Genomic DNA, 20,187 nt, shown 5'->3' with positions numbered 1-20,187 from the left:
TTATTTATTCATTCGATTTATATACCGCCCTTCCAAAAATGGCTCAGGGCAGTTTACATCAAAATAAAAACAATTAAAATCAATTAACAATTAAAATCAAAACTATAAAAACAGCATAAAACCATTAACAGTTAAAACATTTAAACAGTTAAAAACCCTGGAGAACCAGGCCGAACATTTACAACAGTTTAAAAACCCTAGGATGCCAGGCCAAACATGATTTGCCAGGCCAAACATGATTCACACACGATTCGGGTTTTTCACTACACATTAGACTGCAGCCCGATTTATATCCGTGGTAAAATAATCCACTTTTTGCATTGGGTTTTTGGGATAACTTTGAGTTCACAATAAAGCCTTGCAGAAAACATGCGGTAAAGCCTGCTGTGTGGGAAAGTCCAGTACCATGGAGGGAGTATTCCACAAAATCATAGAGCTGAAAATCTAGGAACACAGTGTTGGAAGGGATCACTGGGTCATCCATTTCAATCCTTTGCACGGCATCCTATAATTAAGTATAATTGAACAATGCTTGCCTTTTCTTGAAAAATTCAAGGAAATACCTTCTCAAATGAACCGGAGTTGTGTTCTATTTCCAAATCTGAGTCATTTCAAATATTTATTTATTTGCACATATTGAAGCTCCTGTACTTTAAAACAGTGTTCACATCCTGACAAATGATGCACATGTGTTAGTAAGTTCTGTGGGGATGCAGGAAGAACTCTCGCACAACTCACCCAGTCTTTGTGTGCTTGCAGAGTTGTCTGGAGTGCTAGTACTTTTGAGCATTGCCCGCCCAGCCCTCTTGAAGTGCTCGGCAAGAGCAGAAACATGTTGCTTACCCTCAGTGACATGATTTCACTCTTCTAGAGTGCTTCTGGAGTATGGGCAGCACTTGGAAGGATTAGCCCTCTTGCACAATAGTGCAAGCACAAAAGGACTCAGGAACAGACAAATGGAAGTACTTCTTCACACAGTGCACAATTAACTAAGTTGGAGGGAAGAAAACCTTGTCCCAACAATAGTCTGGATAGATTTCAAAGTAAATGGCATAGATTGCTGATTTTTTCTTTGAAATAGAACTGCCCAAAATATTTCAGCAGGAAAGTATTTTCATCAGATTTGCTTAACAAATCTGATGATGTTGATGTAAGCCACCCAGAGATGAAAATTTGGGGCAGTGCACAAATATAACAAACACCTTCAATAAAAATGGCTTTTGAGGGCTGAAGTGGGATTTTATGAAAAGGTTTTAGTAAAAATAATTTTAAATATTTTATTTACTATAGTTTGGGATTTGGGGAAAAACTCCATTTTTTCTGCTTGCTTTTTATAGGTTTTCCCCTCCAATTCTCCTTTTTTACATTTCTCAGCTTTAGGACAATTGTTGGGTGGGGTGGGGTGAGGGGAGAAAAAAGAAAACAGCTTTATAACTTCTCAGTTTTTAAATAGTCCTCAATTTACAAAAAGCTTTCCTCATTTTTCGTTGTTTTTCTTCTGCTCTCTGGGCCCAATTCCACAGGATGTGAGAATGCACTTCCTCTCTCCCCTTGTGGGGCGCTCTTCATTAACTTCATGTGGAGCAGAATTTGTCTAAACCATTCCTCTACACGTGACCTAGCTGTCTCTATTCACTAGAAAAACACAAGGTTTTGTTTTTTTTTAAATGGGAGAGTGGAAGTGTGGAGAGCTAAACTGGAAACTGAGGGATCAGACCCCTGAACCCCCACGCAACCCCCCCCCCCCAAAAACCCCCAGATGTATCCAAATTTCACGTCAGTCAGCAATAATAATTTTCAGCTGGAGAACTGGTGCAGCAGAATGAGACCTTTTAATGTCATATGGTATCTCCCTTGAACACTGAAATATCAGAGTAAAATTTGGTACATGTGTTCAGGAAACAATTCTGTGGTCAAGTTTTGAACAGCAGCTTAATCTCCACATCCTGTTTTCAAAGGAGAAGTATAAAATATATTGTAATGCAAACCCTGCCTTGAAGATTCAAATATAATAAAAGCTTTTCAGGATCAGGTTCAGGGCCCAATGCTACATTTCAACACCAAGGCACTGTACAGACAATGTGATGAATGTGATGGTGGCGGGGGCGGGGCCGGGTATGTGTGGGATTGCACCCTCAGCACCTGCTGCCAACCTTCATGCATTCATTTGGATGTCTGCAGTGAACCTATATATGTATAACAGTATGCACACGCACAGGAGGACTCTCACTCCATGAAACTGAGAAGCCTGGGTAGGGCCCCGGGTTCCTGATTAAGCTAAAAGAGGGGTTCCCAACCAGTGGTACTCCAGATGTTGCTGAACTACAACTCCCATCATCCCCAGCCCCAGCAGCTGGGGATGATGAGAGTTAGTTCAGCAACATTTGGGGCACCACTGCTTGGGAACCCCTGTGCTAAAAGAACCCAATGCACTTGTACTTGAAGATTTATGCAGCTATTCAACTGCCATATACTGAGTCAGACCATAGATCCATCTAGCTCAGTACTGTCTTCACAGACTGGCAGCAGCTTCTCCAAGGCTGCAGGCAGGAATCTCTCTCAGCCCTATCTTGGAGAAGCCAGGGAGGGAACTTGGAACCTTCTGCTCTTCCCAGAGCGGCTCCATTCCCTGAGGGGAATATCTCACAGTGCTCACACATCAAGTCTCCCATTCATATGCAACCAGGGTGGACCCTGCTTGGCTAAGGGGACAAGTCATGCTTGCTACCACAAGACCAGCTCTTCTCTTACATTTACAACATAATTCTCCATTTGAAGTTCTAACACTAGTTTAATCCCTGCTCCTGTTTTTAGGAGGAAGGGAAAGAAAAATATTTTGCAGTACAATGAGACCTTTTGAATATTATGCTTTACTAATAATTAAAATGTGGCCTATGGATAACACAGGGATCATGTCTGAGTTGGTGGAACTAGTAGTTCGCCATCAGAATTGGCACAGTATCTCACAGTATAAGTGGAATCCTTTTCTTTAATCCTCACAGACTATTACCGTTAAGGAGGATGACATCCAGCAAATGAACCCTCCCAAATTTGACATGCTTGAAGACATGGCCATGTTAACTCACCTCAATGAGGCTTCTGTGCTGCATAACCTGAAACGGCGTTATTCCAAGTGGATGATTTATGTAAGTAAGCGATCTGAAGGACATATCTAAATCAAGAAAATGGCACTGACCAAAAGAGTAAAACTTCATGTTCATATGAAGCATTGTTTCCCTTTTTCAGAAACTCCCTGCTATCCTTGCTATATTTAGTGTTGTAAGCTGGCCCGAGCAGTATTGTACTGGTACAATAGGACTGTATCCTAAATAGCAAGGTTCATGTCATGAAATGTCCTTTCTTTCCCCGACCCACATGACATTCCTGTACATACCCAAATAGGAGGAGAATCTGAATGTAAGACCTGCCTTAAAAGGTAGAGGTTAATTGCAGGTATTGTATTTTTAACCCTCTATCTTTTAAGGCACCATTTTACATTCAGATGCACCAATATACGCTCAGATACAGGTTATACTTGTACCTGTATTTACCCAAAAGAAAGAGGATTATGAATCTAAGATGACCTCCCCCCCCCGCCACACATTTAACAGGCAAGAACTAGGAAAAAAACTCATCTTAGATTTGGGTAAATATAGTAGAAATGGCCTCTTGCTTACAGAGACATGAGGATAGCTTGATACCTTTGATTCAACTTTCATTTTAAAATGTGATAGACAAGAGTCTAGACTATTTTTTATGTTTTTACTTAGCAATTTTACTTAATTGAGAAGAATAAGTAAACTATAAGGCCAGTTTGTTCTCTTTCAAGGGGTTGTATTTCAAATTTCAGTAGGGCAGGCAAGATTAACAGCAAAGTTCAAAGGTTGGATATATTCAATACTAAATGGCAAAAGACTATTTTAAGGTTATTTATTGGTTGACATCCTGACTAAAGCTGCACGCATGCAAGCAAAGAAAGCACAGCAGTAGCACCCTCGCTTCTGAAGTATGAGTGCACAAAGTGTGTGTGGGGGTGGGTGGGTGGGGCAATTTTTGCTAATCTCCTCTTCCCCCAGAAGTGCTCTGGGTAATATGCAGTTATGTCCATTGTCCCTGAAGGTTGTGCAGCCTTCAGAGACATAACTACATGTTGCTCAGAGCACGTCTTATCACTGTGCATGTGCTTTCTTTGCTCGCATGAGCCCAGCTTTAGTCAAGATGTCAGCTGTTGTAGTTTATTTGTATGTCAGAGAAAAGCTCCGAAAGAATAACGTGGTCTGAAACGTGATGTAGGAGACAAATGATGTCTGCCCATTCCTGTCCAAAACAATGCCTGTCCCATCATCAAGTGGAAGAATGGTAGCATCTGTATTATCCTGTTCCTACCCATGCCTTTTCGTTTCCCTTAGACCTATTCAGGCTTGTTCTGTGTTACTATAAACCCATATAAATGGCTTCCAGTCTATACTCCTCCTGTGGTAGCAGCCTATAAGGGAAAGCGGAGGTCTGAGGTCCCACCTCACATCTACTCCATTGCAGACAACGCCTACAATGACATGTTACGCAGTAAGTATCTGATCCTTCCTCTCATGTTGTGGGAAAGGAATCCAAAAGCAACTTAATCCTAACCTTTGCACTAAAACCAATGCCCTTAAAACTGCACTTAAAACTTTAGAACAATGGCCCAGTGATACTCAGTTGTTAGGAGGATTCATACTCATGCATGAAAACTATTTATCTCTTATCTTTCCCACACAGCACATAATTAGCCTATGGAACTCTCTGCCACCGGATGTGGTGATGGCCACCAGTCTGGATGGCTTTAAAAGGGGCTTATAAAAATTCTTGGAGGATGTTTATCAGTGACAACTAGTCTTGATGGCTATAGGCTTTCTCTAGGCTCAGGATGCCTCCCCTGCAATACCAGTTGCAGGGGAGCAACCACAGAAGAGGGGGCGTGCCTTCATCTCCTGCTTGAGGGCTTCCTAGAGGCATCTGGTGGGCCAGAATGCGGTAGCCAGGTTGGTCTCTGTGTCATCTTGGAAAGACTATATCATGTCTATCTTAAAAGATCTATACTGGTTGCCGATAAGTTTCCGGGCAAAATACAAGGTCTTGGTTATGACCTATAAAGCCCTAAACAGCTTGGGCCTGGGTTTTTAAGAGAACATCTTCTTTGCTATGAACCACACTGCCCATTAAGATCATCAGGAGAGGTTCGTCTGCAATTGCCGCTGGCTAATCTGGTGGCTACTCAGGGACCTGCCTTCTCTGTTGCTGCCCTGAGGCTTTGGAACATGCTCCCTGCTGAAATAAGAGCCTCCCTATCTCTTACAACAGTCAAGACACATTTGTTCACCCAGGCATTTAATTAGATACTGTTTTAATAGTCTGATGATTTTTAATAGTTTTAACATTTGAAATTTTTGTGGTGTTTTAACCTTTTTATTTGTTATTTTTCTTGTTCTCTTGTAAACCGCCCACAGACTTGCGTTTTGGGTGGCATACAAATAAAATAAAATAAAATAAAATAAAATAAAATAATAGCAGTTTGCAGAGTCTAAAATTAACAGCCAGAGTCTAACAATGGCTCCTTTTCTTCCAGATCGTGAGAACCAGTCCATGCTCATCACGTAAGTGAACTGTGCTCTCTCTTTCTGAGCCATCATTTCATGTCTTGTGTTTTTTTCCTGGTCTCTAACTGTTGGTTACCCTTGAAACCAACGCTGGTACAGGAAGTTTTCCATGTATCCCTGTCGAGAAAAGAAAGCCAAGTTATTTGGGCACGCTGCAAAATCTTTAGGGGTCATTGGTGCCTCTTTACATCCTCCCCTTTCAGCTTGTTGCCTATGCTCCCCCCCTCCGTCTTGCTCCACACATATACTCAGAAGAGATTTTCTGGCTCTTACATATAACCTAACAGCTGCTACAGCCCTCCCAGGAGTCCATTGCCAACAAAAGTAGACAGAACATTCCTGTCAGCGTGTGGTTGGTCATACTTTGTTTATTTGTACTTCCTTTCTGCCCCATCTGTTCTTTCAGCAAGATGTCTACTTATGCGCAGGACAGGAGTCACTGAAAAGAAGCCCAGTTAAACAAATCCACTGCCCAAACAAAGATCCTGAGGCACCCAGCAGAGAAAGGGCCTGCACAATTTGTGGCCCATTTGTCTTGATGGGGTGGCATCAGCAGTCATCAGGTGTCTGACAACTCCCCTGTTGTTGCAGTCCCTGGCAGACAATAAAAACAAGATGTTTATCAAGTCTTTGGTGGGCGATGGAACATGGCTGGTGGGTCACAAGTTGAATATGCTCCAACAAGAGCTTGAAGAGCAAAACACACCTCTGTTTGGGTAACACATGGAACCTACAGAGTAAATGTCTGTGGAGGTGGTTAGGTGGCAATGTGAACGCATGGAGGGGGTTAATGCTCTGGAGGAGAACGAATCCGGCTAGGCTACAAGTGGTCTTTGAGTGAGGAGGGCTTGAAGAGGCTAAAGCTTGGTGGGAGCGGAGTGGGGGTACAGAAGGAACAAAGGCTGGTCGGTTAAGGGTAAAAGATGATAAAAAGGATCACGAGTTGGACGACTGGAGAATGAATGATGGGTGGAAATGGAGTGAAATGAAGGGTTATGTGTGGGAACCAACCGAGGCCCGATTGTGAGGAGCAAGAAGACATGTTAACTGAAACTGCCCTATTGAGGCGGCGGCTATATAAAGCCTTATCTGCTGCCAAGAGCCCCTGACGTGTTTGTAGCCTTGGCCATGACCTAATTAGGTAAAGCAGGGGCTGATAGCGTGAGATGTTTGGCTCTTGTCCTGCAGAGGCCACTCTCCCTCCCTGAGCATGGCTCTTTGTGTGCTGGGATTACAATGGAAGAACAGCTAACTATAGGCATGAAATCAATGCCAGGCCAGTGCCAGAGGGCTTTGCAGACAGAAGGCAGGATGATAGAGGCCTGCGTGATAAGGAAACCTAGCCCTTGGAGCCATCCTGCTGGGCTTGGGCCAGGGTGTCTCTATTTGGGGGGTTTCCACTTGCTTCTGTTGTGTGGATGAACAAAGCTTTTAGGGGGTTTGTACTGGGAAGAAGGGAAGGTGTTTCTCCTCTCATTATGTCCTCCTTTATCTGCAAGAGTGGCTGAAAGTATTTTCCACTTGACAAAAGTGTGCGTCTATTTTCTATATACCGGGGGAAACTGAAGGAATATCAGAGCCTCTGTTCTTCATATAAACTGAGAGGAGGAACTAAATTACCCTTAAACGTTAATGAATGAGAGGAAGAGCAGAGGGTGTGATAGTCAAGCACCTTGACTATTCTAAAACCCTTGCTGTTCTTTCTAGGAGGACTGCTAGCCTTCCATGTCCCATTTGTTCCTGCCCTTTGGCAAGCAGACCTGTGGAGAACATTTGTATAATTGCAGCTGTCTTGTTTCCAGTTCTTAGTATAAGCCTCCTGTACAAACTGGACATCTTGTAAAAGCTCTGACTGTGTGCAGGGCCATATTAGACATGATGGGAAACTTCAGTGATTGCACAGACAACATATCCCCCCCCCCTTTTAGTCCAAAAAGCAGCTTGGGGGTCTGCACAATAGGGGTCAGGGCTGCAGTCCAGGGGGAGAAGTTTAACATTTCCTCCTGTATCATATTAGGTGTGTGGGTCGCGGGAGATTCCGGAATAGCTTCAGTCTGAATTGGCACAGCATGACCCTGATCCAAATCACACACATCCAGGGGCGTTGTGGAAGGGGGACGTGCAGGGACGGAGTGTCTGTACTTCTCCGCTTCTCTGGCTGTTGGGGTGGACATGGCTATGGGGGCTGTCATGGAGAGCGCCTGCACTTCTGAATTTGCAACTACATCACTGCACACATCCCTCTCCCAAAGCTGATATTAGCCATGGTGGGAAAAACAAACAGGTACAATATGGGTGCAAAATGAAGGTGCATATGAGGTAAAAATACAGTCTTTCAGTAAACCGATATGCTGCAGGTGTTTCGTCTTGCAATGACTCCTGTCCATCTGCACAGCAGCTGGCGCAAATGTTGAGCCAGCATGGGTATCCCCTGCTACACCATTTCAGGAGCAATGGCAGAAGAGGCTTCCTCCATGTCCCATTGCCCATGCCTTTTGGGAGGACTTCTCTGGAAAATCTCAAACAAATGCACCTTGAACGTCAGATGTGTAACGTGATAACATTCTTCCCTTACCCCCCACCACAACCCTATTGTATACTTCTGGGGGGTTGGGATGTTGGCTGGCTGTTTGTGTGTGTGTATGTGTAGTGCTTCCCTTTCTTGATCTATGTATTTCTATTACTCTAAGCGGAGAATCTGGTGCTGGTAAGACTGTAAACACCAAGCGGGTCATTCAGTACTTTGCCATTGTCGCAGCCCTGGGTGACTCTCCGGGCAAGAAAGGAGTAAGGCCCTCATTTGAAAAATGTTTTTGGCTGTTTTCTTTTGTTCATTTTTGTTTTGTTTTGTTTTGGACGACTTTTGTGTTTGGCAGCGTGCTTGGACATGGCGTTTTCTTTTATTTTGAAACAAGCAAGGCTTGAAAAAATTACTTTTGGGGAAAGAGTTTTTAAAAGTGGGCGCTGAACTCAAACAGTGGCTACTTTAAGGATTTTTGAAGATACCAACTCTTTCCCCTCACCTCCATGACTTTTCTTTTCAAAAAGGGGGGAAAAACACCCCCATGCAACCTTGTAACACTTTCTTTTAAGCCTTGCTTTTTGTGGTTTCCCTCCCTTTTATTCATATTATTTATTTTGATTCTTTTTCGTCTTGAGCATTTTCTTACTCTCTTTCTTCTCCATCTTGCATTCCTTTTCTTTTCCTCTTTCCCCCTTTCTTTTCTTTTTAAATTCTTCTTCCTTTTTCTTTTTGGGATAGTCTTGCAGTTGCTTCTTTTCTTCTTGATAATTTTTGGACTTGGTTACGCAGAAAGAAATTCACCAGCATTGTTTTCCTTCCCTGGGTTTGGATTTTAACTCCCTTGCTTCTTGATGCTTCCCAGTATTTTGATCTAATCTATTTAACACATTTTTGGTTTATTTTAAAAATGTTAATCTTTTTTGCATTGGAAGTGCTAATAATTTTTGAATTTCTGGTCTTATGGACAAAATTGGAATGTCCTCTTCTTTGGCTGGCATTTTCTGTGAGACTGATTTTGTATTTCTGGAGTTGTAAATCTGTATTTCTTACCTTTTCCTAGCAAGCTCCTGCCACTAAAACTGGGGTAAGTATTTAAAAGACAGAACTACACAATCAAATTTTATTAGTGCTTAAACATTGTGCTTGAGTACAGCAGTAACTATGCACAAGATTAAACCTTTTACAGGTCAGTTGTGTGACTCGGCCCTTGTGATTTCATACTAGTGTTCAGAAATATATTCTTGAATAGGGAGGACTTTATTAACCTGCAGTATAAAGCAAAACAATAGGATCTTACCGAAAACCTACAGAAAATTCCACAACAAACACTTCCATGAAAGCAAAATCTCAACATACAAATGTTTGGCACAAAAATATTTGTGTCAATGACAGCTTTCCTCTAAGCCAGTTTTTCCTAACTTTTTTCATCCTGAAGAGCACTTACTTAAAATAAAATAAAATTGGGGCATACTGCCCCCCTCCCCCGCAACACAGACACACTTTTTTTTTTTAAGTTGGTGCATGATTTTTATTTATTTATCTATTTTTATTTCCTTGTGCCTCCATCCTTGTGTCTCTCGTGGTGCATAAGTGAGCAAGCCAGCTCCAAAAGCAGGGAGTCTAACCTCCCTGCTTTTGTAACGATGCACCAGAAGGGACGCATCCTTCCATTTTCCATTATGGGGTGAACCAGCTTCAAAAACAAGGAGTTTAAACTCCCACTTTAGGAAAGAGTGAGTCAGTGTGGCACATCCGACCACCAATGTTCTGCAGCACACTAGTGCATTGTGGCATATCAGTTGGAAAATGCTGCTATAAGCAGTGGTGCTCTTACCCCTGGACTTCAGGGCTGAAGTCCAGGGCCTCCACACTCTCTAGAGGCCCCCAAATCCTCTTTAGTCTGTCCTGGGTGTTGTGGTTAATGCTAGCCCACACTGTACCGGGTGGCTGAGTGTGATTGTGACCTGTGTCGAATGCTTCAGAGACAGAGGGGAGAGTGAGGAAAAAGATATGTGGGATGGGAGTATGTTAAGGTGCATACTCATGTTTCTGCTCATTTAAGGTTTCTGCTCATGCATATTTGCATAAATAAACCTGTATTATATTCTTACATTCTTGTGAGTTCAGTTGCTGTTTGTGCCCTCAGGAACCCATGTGTTAAAAATAATGTTTGGCACTGGTGTGTGTGTGTGTGTGTGTGTGTGTGTGTGTGTGTAGGGGGTGATGCTTACTTTGGGGGGGGGCTCCAGTGGAGGGGGGCCTCCAAAGGCCTTTAGGTCTAGGCTCCAAAATTAACTAAGTGCATCTCTGGCACCTCTGTGGTCAAATAGCAGTCACAGAGGGATCCAGATCAGGACTGCTGTAAGGGCAGGGGCGTAGCTATAATTGGGCGAACGGGTTCAAAGAACCTGAGCCGTGCCCAATCAGGAGCCGCCATTCGCGGCCCTGACACGCCCCCCGCGTCTGACATCAGACGCGGGGGCGGTAGTTTAGTTCCCGAGCGGGGGCCGCGCAGACCCTTCGGGAGCTAAACAAAGGCTGGTGCTGTGTTCGCAACGCAGCTGGGCTGCGCTGCGAACGCAGCACCAGCCTTTGTCTAACTGCCGAAGGGGCCGCGCAGCCCCTTCAGTGGTTAAGCTGCTTCTCCCGAACGGAGCCTCAAGACTCCGTTCGGGAGCCAGACCACGCCCCCCACGTCTGATGTCAGACGTGGGGGGCATGGCTATCCCCTGCGTCTGATGTCAGATTCAGGGGCGGGGCTATCGGGGCACCTGCCGTGTCCGCACACGGGCCGCAGGCAGGCTAGCTATGCCCCTGTGTAAGGGCAAAGGACTAAAGCCCCCTCCCCCCTATATTCATGGACATGCTGGCTGAAACATTACTTCTTCCACACAACTGTGTTTGTGGTGTGCATTCATTTCACGTCGAGGAGTTACAGGCCCTAAACCAGCCTAGAGAAATCTTCAGCAGAATCACATCTAGTAGCCTCCATGATCTCCTTGATATTTTAAGTTAAATTTTTAACAAACATGGTTTGGTGCACTTAAGAAGGAACTACAGGTGATGTGGGCGAGTTGTGACTGAATCCCTAATGTATTTTTCTTTCATGAAAAGCATCCATGTGGGGACCTGAATGGATTCACTGTTGTAATTGGGGAGGAGTGAACGCTTCTCCCCCCTAAGTCTTTCCATGACTTAAGTTGCCCCAACCTTGAACTTGCTGTTCTCTGCAAAGAGGGACAGGAAGACACACACCTATATGGCACCTGTCTTTCCTCCCTCTACAGCGAATAGCAGCTACGGGTGTGTGTGGGGGGGGCGGGGGTGGGGGAAGTTGGTAGATCCAGTCTTTGATCTCCCACATCACATATAGTATGGTGCATAGATGTAATGAACAGCCAGACATTTTGTTCACTCTAGATAAAGGCATTTGCCACATGCTTTTGAGTGCTATTCATAACAGAGCCATTATGTACTCTGGATCAAGAATATTCACGATGGAATGCATTCCCCCTGCTCCTCAGTATTCTGGATTTTATAAGATATGGAGACATAGGAGCATAGGAAGTTGCCATATACTGAGTCAGACCATTGGTCTATCTAGCTCAGTATTGTCTTCACAGACTGGCAGCAGCTTCTCCAAGGTTGCAGGCAGGTCTCTCTCTCTCAGCCCTATCTTGGAGATGCCAGGGAGGGAACTTGGAACCTTCTGTTCTTTCCAGAGCGGCCCCATCCCCTAAGGGGAATATCTTACAGTGCACACATGTAGTCTCCCATTCAAATGCAAACTAGGGTGGACCCTGCTTAGCAAAGGGAGCTATTTCATGCTTGCTGCTTCAAGACCAGCTCTCCTCCCTGTGTCTGTGGATTTCATAATCTCTGCATGTTTGCATAAAAACATCTATTTAAACATCTTCTTTAAAATGCATTGTTGCATCAGCTGTTTGAATAAGTAATAGATGAAAATATCTGAACAAAATACATGTTTGAATATGTATTTTTTTTCTGTGATGGGGGAAAAATCCAAGCATTTGTAGTCAAATAAAGCAGAATAGAAATGAAACAAAGCTGTTCAGATGGAATGGAAATGGAGAGGTTTGCTCATCCCTGATTGAATGAAGTGGTAGTGGGGCTATACTATTGTAAATGATTCAAAGCATTCATAAGTAGTCCTTGGGTGTAGTAAACAAACTCAGACAGAGAGAGGCTTAAAAAAACCTCTCTCTGGCCATACTACATGTAATGTTAAGCATTTGTGTCAATGGGAATTTTCCTTCTGGGGCAAATAAAGCACCCCCCCCCCCAATCCAGGTCCCAATCCAGACCCAATCTTGGTCTCAATCCAGATCACCCCTGCAGTTCTGCTTAGTACAGAAACATTGACTATCTCAGCTCTAATAATGCACTTAATGTAACATGTAGTTTGGCCCCCTGAGGTGATAGTTTAATACATGAAGAGGGTTTTGTATGTGAGGAACCATTCAAAAATATGGCACACACCCTTTCCCTGCTGTCTGAAATAATATGTAGTTTGGCTCTGTATGGGGAGATGCTTGTTGAGTCCTTCCTAGAGGTAAAATGTTATATGTTGACAACTGCTGGTATTACTCAGGGTTGAAGAAAGTAATAATTTCGTTTGCACTGTGTTCTTCTGCTTGTTCTCAGCAGTATTTGGGGTAAAGCTGTTCTAACCAGCTTTGGGGATCTGAACTATTCTATGGTTGCATCTCTTAGGGTACCCTTGAAGATCAAGTCATTGAGGCTAACCCAGCTATGGAATCCTTTGGCAATGCCAAAACCCTGAGAAATGACAACTCCTCACGGTTTGTAAGTATATTCTGTACTAATGTTCCAATGTATAGTGTATAAAACAGCTAGCATGTGAATACATTATTATACACTTGCAGTGAACTATTTCCTTCTCTGTTAATTCTCTTATTGTTATTATTTTATTGTACTGTGGTCTTCAGAAAATACAACAGCTTCTCAGGAAGGAGACTCTGTATTCTCTTATGTGGTTAAAACCTAGAAGGGTGCATAAATTAACATCAATCAACAAATAATACTTTGGAAAGACATTTGTGTGTTTGTGTGCATTCGTGTGCATGCATTTACATGGACTGGGGAGTTGAAACATGCATAACTTCCTGATGGATATACAGAAAGACTTGTGTATTAAATATCACAATGGTGTACTTTTTCCCAAAATGGCAATGAATCTCCAAGTTGGGAATAGTAAAATGCAAAGAATCCCTTAAACATTAACAGTTTGTAACAAGTGCCTTTATTCATTTGCCCAGTGTTTGAGTAAGGTTCCTTTTTATTTAATCTTAGGGCAAGTTCATCCGCATCCATTTTGGTCCGTCAGGAAAACTGGCTTCTGCCGACATTGACATCTGTGAGTAAATGGTTGTCATATGAAATCCTACGTTGCCAGGGACTTGCGTGTGGACTGATAAACAAAAGTAGCCCTACAATCTAATCCTTTGTCTCTATTTCTAGACCTGCTGGAAAAATCAAGAGTGATTTTCCAGCAGCCAGGAGAGAGAAGCTACCATATCTACTATCAAATTCTTTCTGGAAAGAAGCCAGAGATCCAAGGTAATGGACATTAAAACAATATGTAAAAGAATTTGACAATCAGCGTGGAAAGAATATAGCACGGAACTGCAGAACAGGAGTGTCCAGCAGTCTGATATCCAGGGCTGCTGAGTAATGCCAGCTGCCAGCAGTGTCCTTGCTGGGTGCATAAATGATCCAGGCCCTGGGCCCACAGCCCCACTTTTGATTATTAAACTCAATCAAATATCTCCCCCCCACCCCCCAGGAATAATTATGTATGTTATTAAAAGATTCTAATATAATACAGAACAGCACCCCTGAAGGTGGAAGCAGCAGAGAACTAGGTGAGACTAGCAGCTCTCTCTCATGTTCTGTGCCTCCACTGCTGTCCTTTCTTTCTGGAAAGGTCATGGAGGAGAGAGATAGCTGATGAGATTCGGGTTTCTGAGCAATTCATTGGGGGCTTGTGCTCCACGGGCTATTCCCTAATAATGCCCCTGCCTGAAGCTATAGATTGCCTTTGAAAAGTTAAGGCTAATCCCAGTTGCACAAACAATTGCACAGTTGTTTGTGTTGCAGAGAGATCACTTATCTACTGTAAGTAACTGATGAGGCAGCCAACTTTAACAGAGAAACAAGAGTCTGATGTTTATTACTAACTATAACACAGGCTAAGAAAACAATAAATAGACTAGCAGTCTCTTATGCAGAGAAAGGGAGAACCTCTCAGTTTGAATGCAGGACAGCAAGTGAAGAGCAGAGAAACAAACACAGCGACTCCACCCCCACATACGCATTCAAATATATACACGCATGCCCCATATAAAGAACTGAGACAATGTCCATGGCAAAATCCCAGCAGTTTGTACAATTGGCACCATGCTTAACATATATTTGGTTATTACTTTTATTATTTTTATTATTATCATTTTTACATTTATATCCTGCTCTTCCTCCAAGGAGCCCAGAGCGGTGTACTACATACTTGAGTTTCTATTTATTTATTTATTTATTTATTTAGAATATTTATACCCCACCCCTCCAGTACACTACTGCTCGGGGTGGCTCACAACATTAATAAAAAGTTACAATGTAAAATAAGACTAATAAAGTTAATTGAATTTAAGTTAAACAAGTTTAAACCAGGCTAAAATCACATTTAAAATTTCATTTTTTAAAAGTTCCATATTTAAAGTTATTTTAAAAGCTAAAAACTAAGAACTATAAAAACTAAAGATGTAAACAGAGATGAAACACTAAAAAGCCTCTTTAAAAAGATGTGCTTTCAGTTGTTTTCTAAAAACTCTGAAGGAGGGAACATGGTGAAGCTCTTCGGGGAGGGCATTCCAAAGCCAAGGGGCCACAACCAAAAAGGCCCGTGTCTCTTTTTATCATACTTTCATATTACTTTGTAACCAATTTGTGATTGTTGATGAAGCAGGGTATAAATACACAAAATAATAAATGAATGAATGGGGGGTGGGAAGGCTAAGCATTTAAAATTATTTCTAGTGGCCTTGTTTCTGAGTGGGCTCAAATGTCCCATGGACTTACTATATGGTCCTATGGACTTACTATAGGGCCACATTAGACTATAGGGCCATTGTCTAGTCTGGGAGATTTTTAAATCTTAAAACAGCAGTCTCTGGGACCCCAGTTCAGATTAAGACCACAATCTGAATTTAGAGGGTGTCTGGACCATTTTCCTTCTGAAAATCCCCCATCAAGGCTTCTAGGAGCACCTAAAGGTGCAAGTGGCAAATCGGTTAGGCAGTCCGATGGAGTTGGAGCCCAGAGATGGGGAAATGGGGTAGAAGAGGAATTAAATCTCTGCTGTTTCTGTCCCAGTCTGAACTGAGCTTCCTCACAGCTGCTATATTAAGATTTAGAAACTAGATAACATCACCCCTAGGTGCAGGAGCATAGGGAGCTTGGCCGCAGCCAGTGCTTCAGTGAAACGCTGGCTGGGGAGGAGAGGAGCATGACTCGTGGCTCTCAGGCAGTGAGCACTTTGTTCACTGGTTGGGTGTGGGAGGGGGGCAAGGGGGCACCCTAGCTGAGGTTGAGGGGGTGCCTTGGCAGCCCCCCCAAGACTCTGGTGGCCAGGAGAGGGGGTGCCTTGGCAGCCCCCCCAAGACTCTGGTGGCCAGGAGACAAATTGTCTCCCCTTGCTCCACAATCCCTATGCCCCTGTCTAGATGTCCTATGGATGCTCTTGAAAAGCATTCTCTCAGCAGACAAGGTACTGAGCTGCCTCTAGAGCAGGCCTGCTCAACTTTGGCCCTCCTGCAGATGTTGGCCTACAACTCCCAGAATCCCTGGCTATTGGCCACTGTGCCTGGGGATTATGGGAGTTATAGTCCAAAAACAGCTGGGAGACCACAGTTGAGCAGGCCTGCTCTAGAGTGACAATGTGTTAAGTAATTGCTTCCTGGCTTTCCAGCTACAACTGAGCAATTGGACCCTTTTGGTTGGGAAATTCAGGCACACATCATAGCAAGAAGCTGTTTGTTTGTTTGTTTGTTTGTTTGTTTGTTTGTTTGTCGTTGTGTTTCCCTTGGCTAGAGCAAAGGTGCAAATTTTGATGAGGGGATATTAACACAATTCCCTGGAAGATTAGTTTTGTATATAAAGCCCTAAATTGCTGCTTGACCAGCAAGACTCTCAATGAGCTCAGAAAGATATATCACAAAATACCACAGCAGAAACAGAAATGGGCCCTGGAGCAATTAAGAGATGCTGTTCAAGGAGTTATTAGTGCAAATTTTTCATCACTAATCCTCCAGCCATGCTTAAGAAGAAACAATAAAAACAACCAGCTGCAAGCAAAGGAATATTTGCTATTGGGACATTACAGGAAGATCTTGGCCACGGGGAAGGTCATTTCTGGATAATGTAGCACAATGTAGTGCAGTGTAGAACCTCTGTTTTAATTCTGCTCTTAGCTGATTTCAGAAAAGCAATGCCTTAGCTCTGGGGAGCAACAGTGTGGAAAATGTCTCTCTCCTCCTCCTCCTCCACCTGCTCTTCTTCCTCCCTTCACCCTTCTTAATTGCTACGAATAGGAACACTGTGTGTAGAGAGTTCCTTCATAGGCCACTACCCATAGGACTTTTCTAAAGGGGGAAAGTAAACGTCCAAGAATGATCCCACCCAACTGTGTTATGATGTGCACTTGAAGCATCTTTCAAGTATGGAACCAGACGTTCTGAAACAGGAAACATAGGAGAATCTTTTTTCCTGCTAGACAGAAATGTTTAGCATAGTCCCCTGCGGCAATAAAGAATCTGGTCTAGTTGTTTCAGTAGTAGGTGATAAACAATACCTTATTGGGGGTGTGTGTGTGAATTGTTCTGCAGAGCAGTAATCTTATCTGGTGGTCACCAGGCCAAGGCTGACCGCTTCTAAATCAGTCAGCAGCCCAGGGGTATTCCTAAGATATGTAGTTAGTGGGAGAGGCTGCTGCACATGCCACATCAGTAGCCATATCACAGAGACTGTGTGCCCTTCCAGGCACTAAGCTAGGGCAACAGGTGACATCCTGCTAGTTGATACATCCAGATCTGTTTCTGTCTTCTGTCTGGAGACAGCAAAGCTGCGGTAGTATATGGGAGGAAATTACTTTTTATTTATTCACACAACATTACTTGCATGTATGCAAATTAAAATGGACTCTTGTCTAACAATGAGACTGCAGATCACCTGTAGTCTTATTCACAAAATGGACAGTGTGTGCACGTACAGTGTATTCATAGTACATGAAATAGTACACTTCATATCTGTTCCCTGCGTTTGAGGAGCCTGTACAAAACCATGTACATGTGTATAGACACCTGTGTGCACATGTAATGTAATGCCTAAATAGGGCCACTTTAACCAGGAAATACATAAGGAAACAGGCAATTTAAAATTTATTGTGTGGGAATCTTTCCAAGGGGTTATTTTCATGGAAAACTTGAGTTTCCTTCATACATTATAACTTATAGTTTTCTATAAAGAGGTAAATTTCAGTGAACAGAAGAGTGTGTGTTATAATGTTTCAAGCATTATGTGAATGTTGCATTAATTGGTTTGTGTATCCCACACTAGAATATTTAAAAAATCCCTTATGATAGGGCAGGAGGATAACTTTATTCTCTTCAAGTGTCCTGGTTGCAAGCTTAGATTATCCAGATGTCTCATTTTGTACTTGGGAGCCAATGTTTGGCATAAAGAATACATGTGCATATTATCGGTTAGAGGAGGAGAGCTGGTCTTGTGATAGCAAGCATGACTTGTCCCCTTAGCTGAGCAGGGTCCGTCCTGGTTGTATATGAATGGGAGACTTGATGTGTGAGCACTGTAAGATATTCCCCTCAGGGTATCAAGAGCAGAAGGTTCCAAGTTCCCTCTCTGGCAGCATCTCCAAGATAGGGCTGAGATAGGGCTACTTAAGTGGGTGACCTGCTTAAGAACCACCAGGCTCACAGCCGAACCCGGTGGTTCTCCCATCGTGTGAATAGCCTCACTGAGTACCTAAAGCAGCTTAGAATCAAAATACAGTTGAACAAGAAAATGAATAACCAAACAGCAAGATGCTCTATCATCGTTTTGACTCCTGACTGACTTGGAAAAGAATATTTGCCAATGCATTAATTAGAATTGAAGAGAATATTTCGGAGAGTTATTCTATCCATTCTATTAAACACATTGGAGAATATTCTTTTCCAAGTCTCACCATGGCAGCAACAGAGGAACATGGGCTTGGTGACAAAAGTGTTCTCCTTGCTGCCAGGAGCTGCTTCTTTCACCTGCTGGCATGTGGGGGAGTCATAACCTGTTGTTTATTCCCCACCAGCCCTGAAAACGTGGGTAGATGTCATCTGCTCAAAGTGGGTAGATGGCAGCTGCTCAAAGGCCATTGGGTAAACTAATCCAGGATGAGATATTCCATTGGTTTCTCCTGGTAATTCTTGGTTGGTCACCCTTGGCTTGCCATGTCATCAACATGGGATCAGGGCTAAATGACAAAAAGTTTTTTCTGCTTCTCTGTTATTATTATTTTATTTTTTTTTTACATTTTATATCCTGCTCTTCCTCCAAGGAACCCAGAGAGGTGTACTACATACTTAAGTTTCTCCTCACAACAACCCTGTGAAGTAGGTTCAGCTGAGAGAGAGAGGTGACTGGCACAGAGTCACCCAGCAAGTATCAGGACTGAATGGGGATTTGAACTCTGGTCCCCCCAGTCCTAGTCCAGCACTCTGCCTAGCAAGGTGGCCAAATAAATAATTAGTTCAATACTGGAAATTATCATTCTTTTTTTAAAAAAACCAACAACCCACAGTTTTAAGGGCAAGGTTTGTTTAAAGCTGATCAGTTTTGTAACCTTACTTCAGTGGAAAGGGTGACTACTAGGTTCAACACGGCATGTGCCTTTTTCTTTTCTTTCACTCGCATGGTTAGAATTGGGTTTGCTTCCTACAGTATAGATTGCAAAATATAAAGTTTCTCTCCTTTCTGTTCTTTCTCAGATATGCTTCTGCTGTCTTCCAACCCTTATGACTATCATTTCTGCTCACAAGGTGTAACTACTGTGGACAACTTGGATGATGGAGAAGAACTGTTGGCTACAGATGTATGCATTTATCCATTGTGAAATCATATGGAGGCAGAAAGGTCTCCTTGTGAAGTCTGGGGACAATCGAGCCAGTTTTAGGACCATTCTTCTCAATGGAAATATATAAGCATTCCATTGAGAAATGGGATGTAAAGAGATCTGTGTGAAAAGAAGTAGACAAAAAAGGTTGCCACTCCTTTCCAACAACTCTATGACTTTTTCAAGTACATGTCAGGCAGAAAATGAGCAGGTACACTTTCCCCCATCATGCTGTGGGAAGCTGCACCTATTGAATTTCTGCCTACCTTAAGTTAGACCAGATATTTTGTGTGTGTGTGTGTAGTGTGTATTATGGTGTATTAAAGATACACCATAAGTACCATCATGTCTGTGTAAAACAGCAAAACCCTTAATACAAGTACTTTGGTAAAATTAAAGCTATTCCACATGTTACTTAATTTTAATAACATAATTTTAATATTAAAACATGCACACAACTGAATGCGCAAGCCATACCAATGTATTTGTATCCTGAGAAATTAATCCATATCATCTTGGTTAGTAAATCAGGGTTAGCGCCTTCTGGGTTCTTGTTTTTCTTTTTATGAATGGAGTGAGGCTGTTGTTATGTGACCATGCCTTCACTGGTTCCTTCTGCAGCATGCAATGGACATCCTGGGCTTCAGCCCTGAAGAGAAGTATGGCTGCTATAAAATAGTAGGAGCCATCATGCACTTTGGCAACATGAAATTCAAGCAGAAACAACGTGAGGAACAGGCTGAGGCTGAAGGCACTGAAAGTAAGTGGTTTGTCTGCATTGCTCCTTATTAGTGACAAATTCCAGGACAGCTGTGTTAGAGCTGAAA

The 20,187-nt window shown here is 42.9% G+C and overlaps 1 protein-coding gene across 1 annotated transcript in view; it reads left to right on the top strand.

The window, feature by feature from the left end:
* Nucleotides 1-20,187, top strand: part of MYH7B (myosin heavy chain 7B) — a 76,272-nt gene that overhangs the window by 12,111 nt on the left and 43,974 nt on the right. The window contains exons 4-13 of the mRNA XM_053247223.1: nt 3,003-3,146; nt 4,410-4,566; nt 5,606-5,633; nt 8,327-8,423; nt 9,221-9,244; nt 12,895-12,987; nt 13,495-13,558; nt 13,663-13,761; nt 19,236-19,339; nt 19,982-20,120. Of these exons, the coding sequence (XP_053103198.1) occupies nt 3,003-3,146; nt 4,410-4,566; nt 5,606-5,633; nt 8,327-8,423; nt 9,221-9,244; nt 12,895-12,987; nt 13,495-13,558; nt 13,663-13,761; nt 19,236-19,339; nt 19,982-20,120 (949 nt within the window). The remainder of the gene's footprint in view (nt 1-3,002; nt 3,147-4,409; nt 4,567-5,605; nt 5,634-8,326; nt 8,424-9,220; nt 9,245-12,894; nt 12,988-13,494; nt 13,559-13,662; nt 13,762-19,235; nt 19,340-19,981; nt 20,121-20,187) is intronic.

Source organism: Hemicordylus capensis, chromosome 4 (assembly GCF_027244095.1).
Source record: "Hemicordylus capensis ecotype Gifberg chromosome 4, rHemCap1.1.pri, whole genome shotgun sequence".
Classification (NCBI taxonomy): Eukaryota; Metazoa; Chordata; class Lepidosauria; order Squamata; family Cordylidae; genus Hemicordylus; species Hemicordylus capensis.
Note: the sequence above shows the minus strand (reverse complement) of the source record. Positions and strands in the feature narration are given on the sequence as shown.